The sequence below is a fragment of the Dipodomys ordii genome, unplaced genomic scaffold (assembly GCF_000151885.1).
Source record: "Dipodomys ordii isolate 6190 unplaced genomic scaffold, Dord_2.0 Scaffold106, whole genome shotgun sequence".
Taxonomy (NCBI): Eukaryota; Metazoa; Chordata; class Mammalia; order Rodentia; family Heteromyidae; genus Dipodomys; species Dipodomys ordii.
Window position 1 is genome coordinate 2,262,370 of NW_012267322.1, and position 17,483 is coordinate 2,279,852.

The following is a 17,483-nucleotide window of genomic DNA, read 5'->3' on the forward strand; positions in this document are numbered from 1 at the left end:
TCGTCCTTCGCTCCTCAGTGGTCGTACGTGAGCTCGTTTCCTTCTTCTGACAACCCCCGGGGTCGGCGGCCCGAGGTGTTCCGGGCTTCTCCAGTGCCTGCTGCCGTCAGCAAGAGCGCCCGGGTGCAATTCCACCCCATCTCTAGTCGGAGGGAGCGCTTGGACACCCCGCCTTAGCGCAGGCCGTGGGCACCGCGGGGATCACCTGCCAGCCTGGGGAGGGGGAACGGAGGGTGTCTGCCCCGCACCCCGTTCCCAGTAGCCTGAGGTCTAGGAAACCCCGGCGGCTTTGCCGTTAACCCAGCACGGATGCCCGCGCCGGGTGACCGCGATCTCTGACCGCGGTGGGGTACTGGGAGAAAGTTCTCCGTTTCCGCAGAATAGGAGGAGCTCGAGCCTGGTCTGGGTCCTTTTATTTGCAAGCTCTCCCCTCTCCCCCACGCCTCAGATCGATCCCAGCTCTTCCCGGCTTGTTTGGAAGCTTCTCAAAGTAAAATCCGCCCAGTGTCCTGTGTGCGAAATCGGGAGTCATGTTTTCACCAAGGTGCTTAAAACTGTCCTCGTAAACAAACTTGTGTCAGGAGGAGAGGGAGGCTAGGAGGCCGGGGCAGACGACCGAGAGAGGTAATGTGCAAAGTGCATTGGTGAAGTGGAACTTGGAAACTACAGGAGATGGGTGGGGTCGGGAGAAATGCGAGAGGGGGAAAGTACGGAAAGGGCACCGTACTCACAAACTGACTGTGGAATTGAAACCCCCTTTGTACAACTACTTAAAGATAATTTTTTAATACTTTGAAACTGTCTTGGGTGTCATTTGGTGGATAAGACCTGAATCAGTTAACCATATAAAATGTCTTCTTAGTAGGTTCAAACTAGTAAGCTTGGCTAATCAGAGAACTGAAACATTTCTTCCTAGACCTCAAGGCTTTCGAGAGAAGGCTTACTGAATATATTCACTGCTTGCAGCCTGCCACAGGACGTTGGAGAAGTAAGTTGCCATATATTTTAAGATAAGGTGATACTTGATCATTTTATTCCCAAATAGGACTGAGTCAGTGCTTGCTTTATTAAACCATAAGGGTCCTCTTTATTCAGACAGTTTTAAAACTTACTTGAACATTGTAAACAAGGGGCTGAGAAGGTGGCTCAGTAGTAGAGTGCTTGCCTTGCATGCATCAGTCCCTGGGTTCAATTCCTCAGCACCACATAAACAGAAAAAGCTGGAAGTGGTGCTGTGACTCAAGTAGTAAAGCGCTCACCTTGAGCTGAAGAGCTGAGGGTCAGCTCACAGGCCCAGAGTTCAGACCCCATGACCAACCCCCCCCAAAAAAACCCACTGTAAACAATGCATTACAAAGATATGTCTATGACAAGGTTATGTAAACTGGTTACCCTAAAAGAACCAACTATTCTATGTGGTTGCATTTTACATTTTTCTACGAAAACATATACTTCAACTTTTCATTAAATATTGTAACTTTAGTAACACACAGTGAAAATTTCAGAGGCCTGTTTAGTGGTTTTACTATTTGTGTACAACCTTTTGAAGTGATTGTGGTTTTCTGTTTTTAATTTTTTGAGCCAGGTGCCAGTGGCTCATGCCTGTAATCCTAACTACTCAGGAGACTGAAATCTGAGGCTCATGGCTCAAAGCCAGCCCAGACAGGAAAGTTTGTGAGACACTTATCTCCAATTACCTACCCCAAAAGTCAGAAGTGGAACTGTGACACAAGTGATGGAGATCTAGTCTTGAACAAAAAAGCTCAGGGACAGCGCCCATGGCCTCAGTTCGAGCTCCAGGACTGGCACACACACACACAAAAGCAAGACATTTTGACTGGGGATGTGTGGCTGGGAGAGTATGTGCTTAGCATTTGTGATGCCTTGCATTCTGTACCCCCAAAAAATTCATATTGCAAAATTTTAATGTTTCCCTTATTGGACTTTTAATTAGGTTGGTTAGTGTGTGTGCATGTCAGTGTCTCTGTCTGTCTGTCTGTCTGTCTGTGTCTGTGTCTGTTTTGGTGGTACTGAAGTTTGATCTCAGGGCTAGGCAAAGCAGGCACTCCATACCACATCAGCCCTACCTTCAACCCTTTTTCATTCTACTTATTTTTTATGTTGGGTCTTGCTTTTTGCTGGGCTGGCTAGAGTATGATCCTTCTATTTATATTTTCTATCATTGGGATGACAACATCACACTGAGCATTTGTTTTTGATCAAGATAGGGTCTCAAACATTTTGCCCAGACTGACCTGGACTAATGATTCTTCTGATCTCAGCTTCTCATATATCTCTAGTTGACTTTTTTTTTGCCAGTCCTGGGCCTTGAACTCAGGGCCTGGGTACTGTACCTGAGCTTCTTTTGCTCAAGGCCAGCAGTCTACCACTTGGGCCACTGTACCACTTGAAGCTTTTTCTGTTTATGTGGTACTGAAGAATCGAGCCCAGGGCTTAGAGCCCAGGTAAGCACTCTACCACTAAGCCACCTTCCCAGCCCATAATCTCAGTTCTTTTTTTGATTTTTCTTTCTTTTTTTTTTTTTTGGTTGGTCGAGGGGCTTGAACTCTGGGCCTGAGTACTGTCCTTGCACTCTTCAGTTTAAAGCTAGCGCTCTACCACTTGAGCCACAGTGCCACTTCTGGTTTTCTGGTGGTTGATTGGAGGTAAGAGTCTCATGGACTTTCCTGCCTGGGTGGCTTTGAACTACAATCCTCAGATCTCAACCTCCTGAGTAGGTAGGATTATAGGCATGAACCACAGTCAATCTAGTTGATTTTTATAATATAACCTACTGGTGTTGCTTTGGCGCCTGACTCAGAAAAGGAATGTATGTTATTCCTATCTTTTTGTAAATATTTAAAGTTTTATAAAGTATGATTTGAATGAGTTGTAATTACTGTCCCATGGAAAGATACTGTTTAAGAAATGTTGACTAATATACACGTGATAAAATATTCTTCTGTTTTGATATTGGGTCTCACTTTTGTTCAGTCTAGCCTTCAATACCTGCGCTCAAACTCTTCCTGTCAACCCTCTTCAGTAAGCTCTAGTAGCAGGCCATCATGTGTTGCTTTGGACAAGTCCTAATGCCTTTTTTTTTTTTTTTTTGCCGGTCATGGGGCCTGAACTCTGGGCCTGCGCACTGTCCCCCAGCTCTTCAGCTCAAGGCTAGTGCTCTACTACTTTGAGCCACAGCTCCACTTCCAGCTTTTTCTGCTTATGTGGTGCTGAGGAATCAAACCCAGGGCCTCATGCATGCAAGGCAAGCACTCTACCACTGAGCCACTTTCCTAGCCCCAAGTCTTAATATCTTGAATGTTTGCTAAATTCAATTTAATTAGGAGGAAGTAAAGCCAGCCTTGGTGACTCACACTTATAATCCTAGCTACTCAGGAGGCTGATATCTAAGGATCCTAGGTCCAAGCCAGCCAAGACAGAAAAGCCCATGAGAGTCTCACCTCCAGTAAATTACAAAAAAAGCTCGAAGTAAAGCTCTGGCTCAAATGATAGAGCACTGGCCTTGAACAAAAGAAGCTCAGGGACAATGCTCAGGCCCCAAGTTCAAGTCTCAGGACTGGCACACGCGCGTGTGCGCGCGCGCACACACACACACACACATATACACACACACAAGTAAAATAGCACATACCTTGAAACTATACCTTTGGACATACCTTTAGACTATACCTTTGGTCAAACCCAGTTTCTAGTGCATGAGATGAAGTGCTCTACTACTGAACTGCATCCCTACCATTTATTTAAAGTGTAACTTGCTTTGCCAGAGCAAAAATAAGAGATTTTCCCCCCCTAGGTCAGGATTTTTTTCTGTGTAATTTGTGAATTGTAATCATATACTGTGAGAATCTTGATTAGCCAGATTTATAAGTTGTGATTTTTCTTATTCTCTGATTTATCTGGTTTTACAGTTCCTTGAAAGTCTTTCAAAATGTATTCCATGCTTCCCTAGCTTGCAAAGTGAAAGGTCAAGAGCACACTTTTTCTGACTCATGTCTCAGTGCTGCAGATAAGAGACAGCTTGTTTAATGTAGTAATCAAATACAAGCACATAGATGAGTCTTCTCTAGTGTTTTCATTTTTACTTTATTTTTTAAAAATAAAAGTACCAGTGGCAGTAATGCTAGCTACTCAGGAGGCTGAGATCTGGAGGATTGTGGTTTGAAGCCAGCCTTGGCAGAAAAATTTACTAGACATCAACTCCAGAGTAACCAACAAGAAGAACTGAAAGAATGGCTCAAGTTTTAGAATACCAACCAGCAAACTTGAGGCCCAGAATTCAAATCCCACCATGACAAATTTTGCCTATGTAGTCTTGTATACTTCATTCTAGAAATACAGATTACAATAAATTGAGTTTAGTTTGTTCATAGTTCAAAACACAATTTTGATATTTTAATTCTTCTGTTAAATACCTAAAATGAATTTTTTCCAGTTTATCTGTGTCACTAGGAACTTTAAATGGCCAAGGTTTCCTATATCTATTGCTTTCTTTAAACTTAATCTCCACATTTGAAAACTAGTTCATCTTCACTAAAAGATGAGCAGCTATCCTTATCTCAGAATATCAACTACATTGTGGGGCTCTGTTACTATTCTCTGATGTTATTCTTCAGTTTTATTATGATCTGTTTAGAATTTCTAAAATAATTCTAGCTTAATGTGGAGGGATAAATTTTTCTAAGTTCTACAAGCCCTGATTTCTGTCCTGACTTTTGTTTAGGTTGTAAAAGAAAATCTGATAGTGATTGGTCTGCTCCACTGACCCCACACTTCTAACAGCGACCTTTGTTTAATTCCACAGCAGGCATTTGTCTGCATGGCAAAGTCCTTAGTTAGAATCCCAGTACATTAAAAAAGGAGCCTTTGTTTGGTTTGTATACACTTGAAAAATGAATTTAAAAAAAATTTTTTTTTAGTTTTAGTTTGCAAGATGTGCAAAAATCAGCTCCAAACATAACACAATTATATAACAGAGTCTTATCAAAGTTTCACCATCTGGTTTCTTTTAATTTCATTAATCTTCATTCTCATTAGTTCTAACTAAGTAACAAAAGGTAGGGTACCCCAATTACAAAAGTTTACAGTGTTAAGAGAATTCTTCAAGGCCACATGCCAGGTCTTCCAGTTCTTGAGTCCAGTCAGTGTGTTTTCCATTTAAGAATGTGTTATGCTCTTTGGCTGCCCCTTGTTTGTTAGGAGCTGGTGGTGGTTATGAAATATGAGGGTATGTTTGCTCACTAACTAACTTCGTGTTTATCTTTCATCAGTGCTGCTTATAGTGGTATCTGTCTGTACAGCTACTGGTGCCTGGAACTGGCTAATAGATCCTGAAACACAAAAGGTAGAAATTTTGTTTTAAAATCTTGAATAGATTAAATGAGATAATGGATGTAGTGGTGCTTTGTTAATTTAAAATATCATGCAAGGCTTCCTGTAACTACTACTAATGATATTAACTCTTACATTAAATATATGCCCTTGTAGGTACTGGTGATCATGCCCATAATCCTAGTACTCAGGAGGCTGAGATGTGAGGATCCCAGTTGTTAGCCAGCCCAGGCAAGAAAAGTCCATGAGATTGTTATCTCCAGTTAACCACACAAATACTGGAAGTGAAAACTGGGAGAGAGCAAGGGAAAGGGTGATATTGTCGAAAACATAACTCTGATCCCTTTGTATTTCACCTTTATAATAACTATATATATATATATATATATAATATATATGTGTGTGTGTATATATATATATATATAATTTTTTTTTTTTTAAGCCAGAAGTGGAGCTCATATGGTAGAGTGTTAGCCTTGAGCAAAAAGAAGCCCAAGGACAGCAACCAGGCTCTGAGTGCAAGCCCCAGGACTGGCATCAAAAAAAAAAAAAAAAAGAAAAATTACACAGATATGTATATATGTGTGTATATATGTATATATATGTGTATATATGTATATATATACACACACATATTCCCTAGATTAATGAAAGTCTTTTAGCTGGCTCTTGAGAATTAAGTATCTTTTTTTTAAGAGAAAAGGACTGAGAAGTGTTATTTCAATTTCATATTTCTTAATTTATCTCAATTTCTGTGCAGATTTCACATTTTTTTACATCTCTCATTTTTCTTTTTTTCATATGAACATTCTCTTCATTCTACTTTGTTCGTTTAGCATTGTTAATGCCAGCTTTCACAAAGTATGGTATTTTCTTTGAATAATCTCTGTTAATATTTTACTTCACTCCAAAAAGCCATTCGCATTTGAGATGACTTTAAGAGAAACATATGACTATCACAATATATGAGTGATAAAAAACAAATTAGACCAGGAAGGAAAGCAAGTCACTAGTATATAGGCCATGGGCCTTGCCACAATTGCTAGAATTGAGGTATAAATTAATCTCAGAGTCACGTAATGAAGGAAGTCAAGGTTAGTTCTGTGCTTTTCATTTCTGTGAGGAGAGCACACAGATCAGAGACAGATCTTTGAGCTGTTGAGTGTTTGGTGTTTTTTTTTTCTCAGTATTTATCTCAGAAATTTCCTGCCTGGAGTTTAATATAGGAAATGCCAAGAGATCTCCCATTGGGCACTGTGTAGGAACATCCTTACACCAAATGCAATAACTGATTTCATAATGTTATTTCTTGAAGCACTCTTTGATGAAAGCCAATAAAAATTCTCTTAATTTCTGCCTCCTCCTGCTAACTTGCGCCTTAATTTCAAACTCGGACTTTTTTTAGAGTTAAGAGACTCCAAAATTTCAGTGAACTTTTTTCCCTCTGATGCAGTTTTTGAGTAACAATGTTACAATTTTTGAAAAGTGTTTATCTCTTTCCCCTTTTTAAGCCAAGCAGACATTTTGTGTAGTTTTACTTATTACTCTTTAAGTTACAGAGAAGAACCTAATGTTAAGTCTAGGTGGCATTTCCAGCAGGCTGGGGTCACTTCACAATGTGTCCTCTGATTGTCCTCTGAAGGGACCGGAGTGAGCAAGGATGGAAATGCATGTTAATAGAGGGGTTTTGTGGCTGACAGGGAACTCTCCTGTGTGCTCACTTACAAAAATGGGATCTGAAGGCTGCACTGAGTACTCATCTTCAGGCAGTCCTGCCAAGAAGATTGAAAAATCTGTCTTGGGAAATGAATCTGACTTCTAATTGGGAAAAATATAAGGTGATTTCAGCTACTTGAGATCTTAATAAAACACAGAATTAAATGTAATTTGAAATAGGCTCAAAACTATGTAGTTAATATAATTCCTAAATTAGGTGAGAATGTAGCTATTAGCCTGAGGGTTGGATCTTCTTAATTTAGTATTTAATAATCCTAAACCTGACAGGAGTGTTAACCAGCAATTGTGTCTCAAGAAGGTACACAAACACAAACTAGTAGCTAGCTGGAAGAAACTAGGGGGAGTAGGAATGTGGCAGACACTTGGTCACAGGGGATACCTGGGGTTTAGATATGCAGTTGGTTGCTCTGGAGGGAAGGAGGTTAATACCAACTGACCTAATTCAAATAAAACCATAAAGCTGGGTACAATGGTTCATGTCTGTAATCTCTTCACTCAAGAGCACAGAAAGTGTCAGAATAGCCTGGGAAACTACATAGTAAGATCTTGTCTTCAAAAAAAAATTACAGGTTCATTCATACCTGTAGTCCTAGCTACTCAGGAGGCTGAAATCTGAGGATCACATTTGAAGCCAGCTCAGGCAGGAAAATCAGTGATTCTTATCTCCAGCTAACTACCAGAAAGCCAGAAGTGGAGTTATGGCTTAAATAATAGAGAACCAGCCTTGAGCAAAAAAAAGTTCAGGGATAGCACCCAGACCCTGAGTTCAAATCCCAGGAATGGGGCATGAAAACATCTGCTAACATTGAGCAGACCACTGAGCTGAACTGTGGGAATGAAAATGTTCTCAAAGGTTCCAAGAAGACGCTCCTCCGATTACCCTTTCTTCAGGATCCCATCTTTACAGAGCTTTTCCTGATGTTTTCAGCGTCTCATTTCTCTTATGACTTTGCTGAACCACCTACTGGTGTTTTGGGTGGGTTTTGTTTTGTTTTTTCTGTTCTGAAATAGGTAGTGTGTCTTAAAACATGGCACCTCTTAATTCTGTTGCTCCCATGTAGTTACTAGCTTGAATTCTTTTTTTTTTTTTTTTCAGTCCTGGGGCTTGAACTCAGGGTCTGGGCACTGTCCCTGAGCCTCTGTCCCTAGCCTGTGTTCAAGGCTAGTGCTCTACCACTTGAGCCACAGCACCACTTCTGGCTTTTTCTGTTTATGTGGTACGGAGGAATGGAACCCAGGGCTTCATGCATACTAGGCAAGCACTCTACCACTAAGCTACATTCCTAGACTTGAATTCCTTTTTTAGGTGCTCCTAGCTCTTGTCTTCTCTTTGGTTTAGGTTTCTATTCCCCAACTGTGTGGCTTGGCTCCCACTCTTGTTCCAGTTGTGAATCCTGGTCTCTTGTCCCTCTATATAGTTTGAGAATTTTATGTTGTCTGGTTTTGTACTATCATCTCATTATACGGAGCCAAAGGAATCCTGTTCTTCTCTTGAGTTCTAGTTCTTTACAGACAGCTTCTAACCATTTTTCCCCCTGCTTGAGTGTCCCACATCTGTAAAGATCTTAGTAGATTCAAACCAATTCATTTGTTGCTTTGAGGAAGGAGGGTAATACATTACCAAGCTGAGTCTCAGAGGATTTGTATGTAGGATTTGGAGGGGTGGGAGGTATGTGCATACGGGTGTGGCAGGAAGTGGCGATTATACTTGGGACTGGGGTATGCATGGTTGAACTTGCCCAGCTCTCCAAAGGAAGTGTTGGGCAGGGTGGTAACTAGATCACATCTAACTTGTGTTTTTCTTGAGACTAGAAGCTTCACCTTCATTCATTGAACACAGAATTTAATAACTTTTTTGGTAGGATTTTTTGATTAGAGGACTGAAATTGTTCGGATTCAGGTGTTTGAAGTAGAGTGTTAGTATTTTGATATATAGAAGATACAAAACATACATTGAAGACAAGAGGCTGGGAATGTGGCTTAGTGATAGAGTGGCTTTAAAAAAAAAGAAAGGAAAGAAAACAGTAACCATTGGTGAAATTAAAATGTTCTTATAGCATAGCAGTAGAGAACTAGGGTTATTAGAAGTCTTCAATGATAACTTGTATATTACATCTATTTATGCAAGGGGGTATAGGAATCATATTGTTCTAAGAATGTAACATTGTTACATTTCATCCTTTTCTTTTGCAGGTGTCCTTCTTCACATCATTGTGGAATCACCCATTTTTTACTATTAGCTGTATCACTCTAATAGGCTTGTTCTTTGCTGGAATACACAAGAGAGTAGTTGCACCATCAATGTATCCTTAACCATGGATAAAGCACTGTTCTCAGTAATCTGAGTGATTGTTAGATGTTGTGTTAGTGACAGAATATCTGAGACAAGCAATTTAAGGAAGAATTACTGTGATTGAAATTCTGGAGGCTTCAGTCGTTGGTTAGATGACTCCATGGCTTTAGGCTTTAGTGAAGCAGATATCATGTCAGGGAAGTGTGCAGGAGCAGAGCTGCTCACTTTGTGGCAGCCAAGAAATGAAAGGAGACAGGAGGGAGCTGAGGAAAAGATACACCCTTCAAAGGCATGCCCCTGGTGACCCATGCCTCCAAGTGAGGCCCTACCTTGTAATATCCTATTAGCAGTGAACTGGCCAGAGGATTGATCATGATCTAATCACTGCCAGCTGGGATCCACGCCTCAGTAAGAGCTTTTGGGGTATATTTCATAACCAGCCTGTTACAGAAGCTTGCTTTTGAGACAGAATTTTCCTTTGACCATATTCATTCAGTATAGCTGCTCGATGTCGAACTGTTTTGGCAGAGTACAATATGTCTTGTGATGATGTAAGTACTTTTTTCATTGGAAAACTGTAAAACTGCATGGAAGAACTGAAATGTTGAGTTAAAGCAGTCATTTGAACTTGGTATGGTGGCACACTCTAGTAATCCTGACATTCCAGTGCCTGAGGTGGGAGGGTTATGAGTTCAAAAAAACAGGAAGAGTAAACTGTAGACGGTGAATTAATAGACTGTCACTTACAGAATTGGTTCAGACACTTTTTTTTTTTTTTTACATTTTAACTTCTGCAGTTGTGATGCTCCCAATAATGATGCAATGAAATTGGCCAAGTCGGCCACTTAATCTTCCTTACTGACATAGAATCATGATGCTTTTTTGTTGTTGTTCATGGAGCTTGAACACTGGGCCTAGGTGCTGTCCCTGAGCTCTTCAGCTCAAGGTGAACACCCTACCACTTGAGCCATAGCACCACTTCTGGTTTTCTAGTGGTTAATTTTAGATAAGAGTCTCACAGACTTTTCTGCTTGGGCTGGCTTTGAATGGCGATCCTCAGATCTCAGCTTCCTGGGCAGCTAGGATTACAGGTATGAGCCACTGGCCCCCAGCTTTCATGATGCTTCTTAAAATGGCACTCATTTTAGATTTACAAGATTTGGGTGTCAGGGTGTAGTTCAGTGGTAGTGTAAAATTCTGAGAGCAAGAAAATCCACAGAGGTACAGTTAAAGGTGACAAAGGAGTTTTATTAGTCAGTCTGCAACTGCCCTATCCTGGGCTACCTCAGAACTAGGAGCAGCTGCAACCTCCAAGGGGCAAGTTTTACTTTTTCTTTTTCCCTCCTTTCCCTCCTATCCCACAGGTCTTGCCTCTTTGCAGGCCCTTCAGCTCTGTGTGGGCCTCTCAGCTTCCCCGCTTGCCTCTCCACCAGCCTCTTCACCTCTCCGCCTGCCTCAGCCCACCTCTATGCCTCTCCAGACCTCTCTACCTCTCTGTGGGCCTCTCTGATCTTGACAGGCCCCTCCACTCTGCATAGGCCTCTCAGCCTTATGCAGGCCTCTCCTCCAGCCCAGGTCTCCCCTCAGGCTGGCCTGTGGGAGGCCTGGTTTAGTCCTCATCAGCACAAAGAAGGTGCTAGAATAGAAGGTGGAGAAAGATACAGAAGTAGAAAGATGACAAAAGTAGAAATACAAATGACCAGTAAGCTTACATAAAGACTGGACAGAGAGCTGGGCATGATATCACGTGCCTATGGGCCCAGCTACCTGTGAGGCAGATACATTGGAAAACTCATTTGTAGTTGAGGAAATGCAAAGTAAAACAATGAATTTCCATTTACTTTATCTGATTAGTAAAAGTTACAGCTATAACCGTGTGCTGGTGGCTCATGCTGGTAATCCTAGTCAGGAGGCTGTGATCTGAGGATTGCAGTTTGAAGCCAGCCCAGAGGAGAAAGTCCATGAGACTCTTATCTCAATTAATCAACAAAAAGCTGGAAGTGGAGCCTCATTTGGTAGGGTGCTAGCCTTCAGCAGTAAAACAGCTCTGACAGCACCTAGTCCCTGAGTTTAAGCCTCAGGTCCAGAAAAAAGAAAGCTACAAGTATATGTTGATAGCTCTAGTACTAGAAAATGCTTGCTGGGCACCAGTGGCTCATGCCTATAATCCTAGCTACTCAGGAGGCTGAGATATGAAGATCACCGTTCAAAGCCAGCCAGCTGAAGAGCTGAGGGACAGTGCCCAGGCCCAGAATTCAAGCCCCAGGACTGACAAAAGAAAAGAAAATGCAGTGTTGGGAATATATCTTGGTGTATCATTATGAAGCATTTTTAAAATTATTCTTTTTATCATTTATAAAGATTTTTGTTTGTTTTTTTGCCAGGGCTGACTTCTTAAACCATGATCCTCAGATCTTAGCCTCCTAAGTAGCTAAGATTACAGGTGTCCAGCTATAGATGTAATTATGCCTGGTGTGATGGCATACTCTTGTGATTCTTGCACTAAGAGGTTTGGCAGGAGGATGTAAAGTTCAGCTTCAACTTATGCTACAAACTTTTTTTTTTTTAAGTTTTAATTATGAGCCAGGAACAGTGGCACATGCTGGTAGCCCCAGATACACCAGAGGCTGAGGCAGAAGAATCATAAGTTTTCAGCCTCTAGCAAGACCCTTTCTCAAAAACAAAACAAAACAAAAAAAAAAACAATGAGCTGGTGTGGTAGTGCATGCCTGTAATCCAGAATTCAAAGCCAACATAAACTACTTAGTGAGATCCTGTCTTAAAAAAACAAATGCTCATAGAAAAATTCTTCTGGAGGGAGAAGCAGTATTTTGTATTTGTGGTAGATGGAAGGGTAACTTAATTGTTTGTTATTTGAATCATTTTGTGGTGAGATTGCAGTAATAGCTTAGTAATTAAAAGCACAAAAGTATATTCATGAGGTAGAATGCTTCTTAGCCAAATTAAAAAGTGGCAAGTTACTGAAAGAGAGTAACATGAAGGAAACTCAGACACATTGTATGGTTCAAAGACAAGCCACACTAAGTGGTTATGTTCTTAGGAGGTGAGAAGTAGAAACCATGGCTGCAGAGGAGCACAGAGGGTCTTACTGAATAGTGAGAACTCAATCAGAGTGGTGGCAATGTTTGTCAGAACGTAATACAGGAATTGGGCTGAACTGTGTGTATACATTTGCGTGTACATGTGAACACCCATGTGCAAGCTGATCAAACTCAGTCTTATACATATGCTAGGAAAGTGTACTATAATTAAGCTATTTAACCCAGTGTTGGTGGCTCATCCTAGCTACTCAGAAGGCAGAGATCTGAGGATAACAGTTTGAAGCCAGCTTGGACAGGAAGGTCCATGAGACTTCATCTCTAATGAATCACAGAAAAAGCTAGAAGTGGTGCTATAGCTCAAGTGGTAGAGTGCTAGCCTTGAGCAGGAGGAGCTTAGGGACAGTGCCCAGGCCCAGAGTTCAAGACCAGGAACAAAATTAATAAATAAGCTACATTCCCAACCCAAGATTTGAGCATTTTCTTATATACAAATTATAGCTGTGGGCTGGGAATATAGCTTAGTGGTAGAATGCTTGTCTTGCATGCATGAAGCCCTGGGTTTGATTCCTCAGTACCACATAAACAGAAAAAAGCCGGAAGTGGCCTGTGGCTCAAGTAGTAGAGTATCTCAGGGACAGTGGCCAGCCCCTGAGTTCAAGCCCCAGGACTAACTAATAAAAAATATAGCTCAGTAGAACAGTGGAAAAAGTATCAGAAATCCACCAAGATATCAATGACTAAACAGAAATTAAGTGACCAAAATTTAAGTGAAAGTCAAAAGGCAACCAGAATCCAAATAACACTTTTGAGCTGCAGATAATAAACTACTTGAAATCTCATCAACCAAAGATAATGATTGACGATATTGTAGTGTGTGTGTGTGTGTGTGTGTGTGTGTGTGTGTGTGTGATCCTGGGGATATTGTAGTGTGTGTGTGTGTGTGTGTGTGTGTGTGTGTGTGATCCTGGGGATATTGTAGTGTGTGTGTGTGTGTGTGTGTGTGTGTGTGATCCTGGGGATATTGTAGTGTGTGTGTGTGTGTGTGTGTGTGTGATCCTGGGGATATTGTAGTGTGTGTGTGTGTGTGTGATCCTGGGGCTTGAACTCAGGACCTGGGAGCTGTCCCTGAGCTTTTTTTTTTAATCAAGGCTAACGCTCTACCACTTGCGCAACAATTCTGCTTCCAGCTCTTTTTGGTGGTTAATTGGAGTTAAGTCTCACAGAGTTTTCTTCCCAGGCTAGCTTTGAACATCAGTCCTCAGATCTTAGCCTCCTGAGTAGCTAGGATTACTGACATGAGCCACTGGCACCCACCTTGTTGTATATTCTTACTGACTATTAAAGGAAGATGCTACAGATTTTTCAAACTTGCTCCCGTAACCCAGTATTAGGACTTAGATATGCTCCATTTTGTTTAATTGCATGTTAACACAGTTAATTAATTTGTCTTGATTTAATTCCTGTTTAACATACAGCTCCCCCCATTTTCCAAACTATCCATACTTGACTCTGATCTCTAATTAACCACCAGAAAACCAGAAGTGGCACTATGGCTCAATTGGTAGAATGCTTGCCTTGAGTTGAAGAGCTCAGGGATAGGGCCCAGGCCCAGAGTTCAAGCCCCATGACCAACAACAACAAAAAAAGAAAACGCTTAATGATTACACTATTTCTGTGTACTATATTGCACCTAAATCCCCTTTCTTCCAGATAAAGTAATTTGTTTGGTTTTAAGGTATGCATTTAACTATTATTTATTTTAAAGATGGCTCTGCTTAACACTGAATTACCAACATACACTGAACACTAGCAGTGTGTGTGTTCATTGCTCCAACCATTGTTATACTTTTTTTGTGTGGCAGTACTAGAATTTAAACTCAAGCTATCACAGTTGCTAGAATAGCACTCTGCCACTTGAGCCAGAGTGCTTTTTGATGATTAATTTGCAGATTGTGTCTGTCAAACTTTTCTACCTGGGTTGCCCTCAAACAGTCATCCTCCAAATCTCAGCTTCCTGAGGTAGCTAGGATTATGGACAGGAACCACTTGCACCTAGCTCACTTTTTAACTTGAAGAAGTTAACTTCTTTTATGTTGAAAAGAAGAAACGTGGGGCTGGGAAGGTGGATCAGTGGTAGAGCGCCTGCCTTGCATGCCTGAGGCCCTGGGTTCGATTCCTCAGCACCACATAAGCAAAAAGAAAAAAGCCGGAAGTGGTGCTGTGGCTCAAGTGGTAGAGCGCTAGCCTTGAGCTGAAGAGCTGAGGGACAGTGCCCAGGCCCAGAGTTCAGGCCCCATGACCTTACCCAAAAATAAAAAAAGAAGAAACGTTTTGCCTAAATATATGGTTTTTTTTTTAATTGTGAAAATAACGTACTGAGGGGTTACAATTACATGGGCAAGATAATGAGTACATTTCTTATCAAGCATTGTTGCCTCCTCCTTTGTTTCCCCTTTCCATCCCTTCCCATCTCTCACCCGCCCTCCCCCCACCCCCCAAATATATGGTTTTATGTCTTTGAGATTTCATCTAGTAAGGAACATAAATCTGTATGAGTTAAGAATTTTATCCAGTGTATAAAATGTTTGATTTCTAGCTAACAAGGGAGCAGGGAATTGAAGATATATGTGTGCCTGTTGGTTTTGTTTTGTTTTTGATGCTAGGGGTTGAACCCAGAGCCTTGTGCCTGCTAAATATGTATTTTTCTACCAAGCTACTTCCCCAGTTGTGTGTTTCTGCTGAAGTGGTAAGGAATTCATTCAGTCCACATAACGGGAGCTTTAAAAACATACCTAATGATTGTTGAATGTTGCCTAAATATGGAGAAATACTCTGACTCCGTATAAATAAATGCTCTATAAAGTTTATAAATAAAATGGAAATATTTCTAATAGAACTGTATGTTGAATTTTTTTCTTTTACAGACAGGAAAACTAATTTTGAAACCTAGGCCTCACGTTCAATGACAATCTGCACTCATTGTTATGGGACCTAAAACAGTCTCTCTTCAAATAAGTGATACCGCAAAAAGCCATAAGGATTCCTTTTGCAGTTGGATACGTGAAGGTTATAGCAACAACAGACAAGAAGTGTGCAATATTTCCCAAGATTGTCTTGATGATAACTCAAGTTGTTGGTGCTTCGGTACCTTTGATTACCTGTGTTCAGTATTAGTGTCACTTTAGTACTTCAGTTCCTGCAAAGAGTTTTGCAGATGAAGTATGCATCTATGTTACTAAGTTAAACTTAGAAGCCGAACCTCACTCAGTTTTTATAATGTATTTTTGCAAACTACTGTAAATAGCAAATCAATGCCAACATTAAACAAAGAGGAAGATGTGTGGACCTTATTCCCCTGCACCAGTATTTCAGGAACATCTGCTTGCCATCCTCATAGCTCTCTTAACACTGGCTGTTATGTGTGCCTTTCATTCATTCTTCTCTTAATTGTACTGCAGGAAAAACAACAGATTCTGCTTAGACTGAGGAAAACGCATCTCCATTATGTTGTAAGAAATTACAGGTGTTTTGAGAATTTTTGTTAAACCAGATTCTTAACTACAGCAGCTCTGTGATTATTTTCAGTTCATTGTTTTATTTAGTGCTAACTATATATATTTTTTTTAAGATTTTGTTCATCTTGACTTTCACTTGTGTAAAGTTTTATTTTTTGAACTGCAGCAATAAAACCCTCTGCTCCTAAGAAGTCTGAAGAGGGCATTCTACAAATTCTGCTGTTTTATTTTCTGTAAATTTTGTAGGTAAATATGTGCATAAAAATAAATACTTTATATATAACTAGTGATTGGACTTTTTCTTTGGTTTATGTCATATATAACAAAATTAAAAATTCTTGATAGATGCTTATTCCAAATGAGACATTTTACTTTACATGCAACAGAGGAAATAAAATCAATGCAACATTTTAATTAATTCATCCTTGAGGAAATTTATCTTTTGAACCAAGTATACTGAAGTCACATTTAGTTGTCTCATTGAGCAACCTCGCTGAAAGATTGAAAGCTGTGACTGAGGTGCTGTTTTAAGTTTTGTTTTGGGGTAGCACTGGGTATTGAACTTGAGGCCTTGCATTTACTTAGTAAAAGTCCATTTTGTTTAAAAAGTAAAAGTTTACTTTTCAGCTAAGGTCTTGTGCTTTCACCCTTGGACCTAGATCCTCCAATCTTTGCCTTCTGAGTATCAGAGAGCACAAGCCTATACTACCACACCCTAACCTGACTACTGCTTTTTGAAGGGTCTGTCTTTCTTAAGAGCTTGTTTGGAGGTTCTAGCAGGGAAGCGCAGCTACTCCTATACCCTTGACCAAAGACCGGTCCTCTATCAGGGAAAGTCCTCCTCTTTGACCAAGTGCACATGAAGCGGTGAGGGAGGAAGGGAACAGGGGACACTTGCCTAGTCAGCCAGATCAGCCGAATCAACCTTGGCAATCAATGGGGTGACAGATGTTGCAGCCAGATCACCCTCACATCCCTGTCTTTAGAGCTGGTATTTTATAGACAGGATGCCAAGAATGCTCACTGATAAACACTCTGCCTGTCTGAGCAACTAAATTGTTTCACTGTCATTTGAAGCCATAGGAGTCTCATTTTTCTTTCAGATCATCTATGAAGTAAGTACATGCCTACTTCATTAGGAAGCTCAAACTTTCTAGTAACTAATGTTTTTAGACTATAAGTTGATGTCTGCTATGCAAGCTTGAAAAACAAGAGAAGTCAAGCCAGGTAGCTCATACCTGTAATCCTAGCTACTGTATTTAGGAGGCTGAGATCTGAGGATGGCAGTTTCAAAGCCAGCCCAGGAAAATGTGAGGCTCTTACCTCCACTAAACTACCAAAAAGGCCAGAAGTGGAACTGTGCCTAGAGTATAAGAAGCTCAAGGCAACACCTAAGCCCTGTGTAAGCCCCAGGACTGGCACTAATAATAATCTTGCTACTTAATACTGTAAGAAATGGTACATGATATTGGGGTGCCATGTAGGAATCAACACTCCAAAAAGAACTCAGCAAAGTTGACTGGCAAG

At 40.8% G+C, this 17,483-nt stretch overlaps 1 protein-coding gene across 1 annotated transcript in view; it reads left to right on the forward strand.

Annotated features, from left to right (window-relative positions):
* Cnep1r1 (CTD nuclear envelope phosphatase 1 regulatory subunit 1) overlaps nucleotides 1-15,838 on the forward strand; it is a 16,166-nt gene extending 328 nt beyond the window's left edge. Inside the window, exons 2-6 of the mRNA XM_013027903.1 lie at nucleotides 917-988; nucleotides 5,289-5,362; nucleotides 9,280-9,389; nucleotides 9,876-9,930; nucleotides 15,366-15,838. Of these exons, the coding sequence (XP_012883357.1) occupies nucleotides 917-988; nucleotides 5,289-5,362; nucleotides 9,280-9,389; nucleotides 9,876-9,930; nucleotides 15,366-15,407 (353 nt within the window). The 3' untranslated portion in view covers nucleotides 15,408-15,838. The remainder of the gene's footprint in view (nucleotides 1-916; nucleotides 989-5,288; nucleotides 5,363-9,279; nucleotides 9,390-9,875; nucleotides 9,931-15,365) is intronic.
* The last annotated feature ends 1,645 nt before the right edge of the window (nucleotides 15,839-17,483 follow it).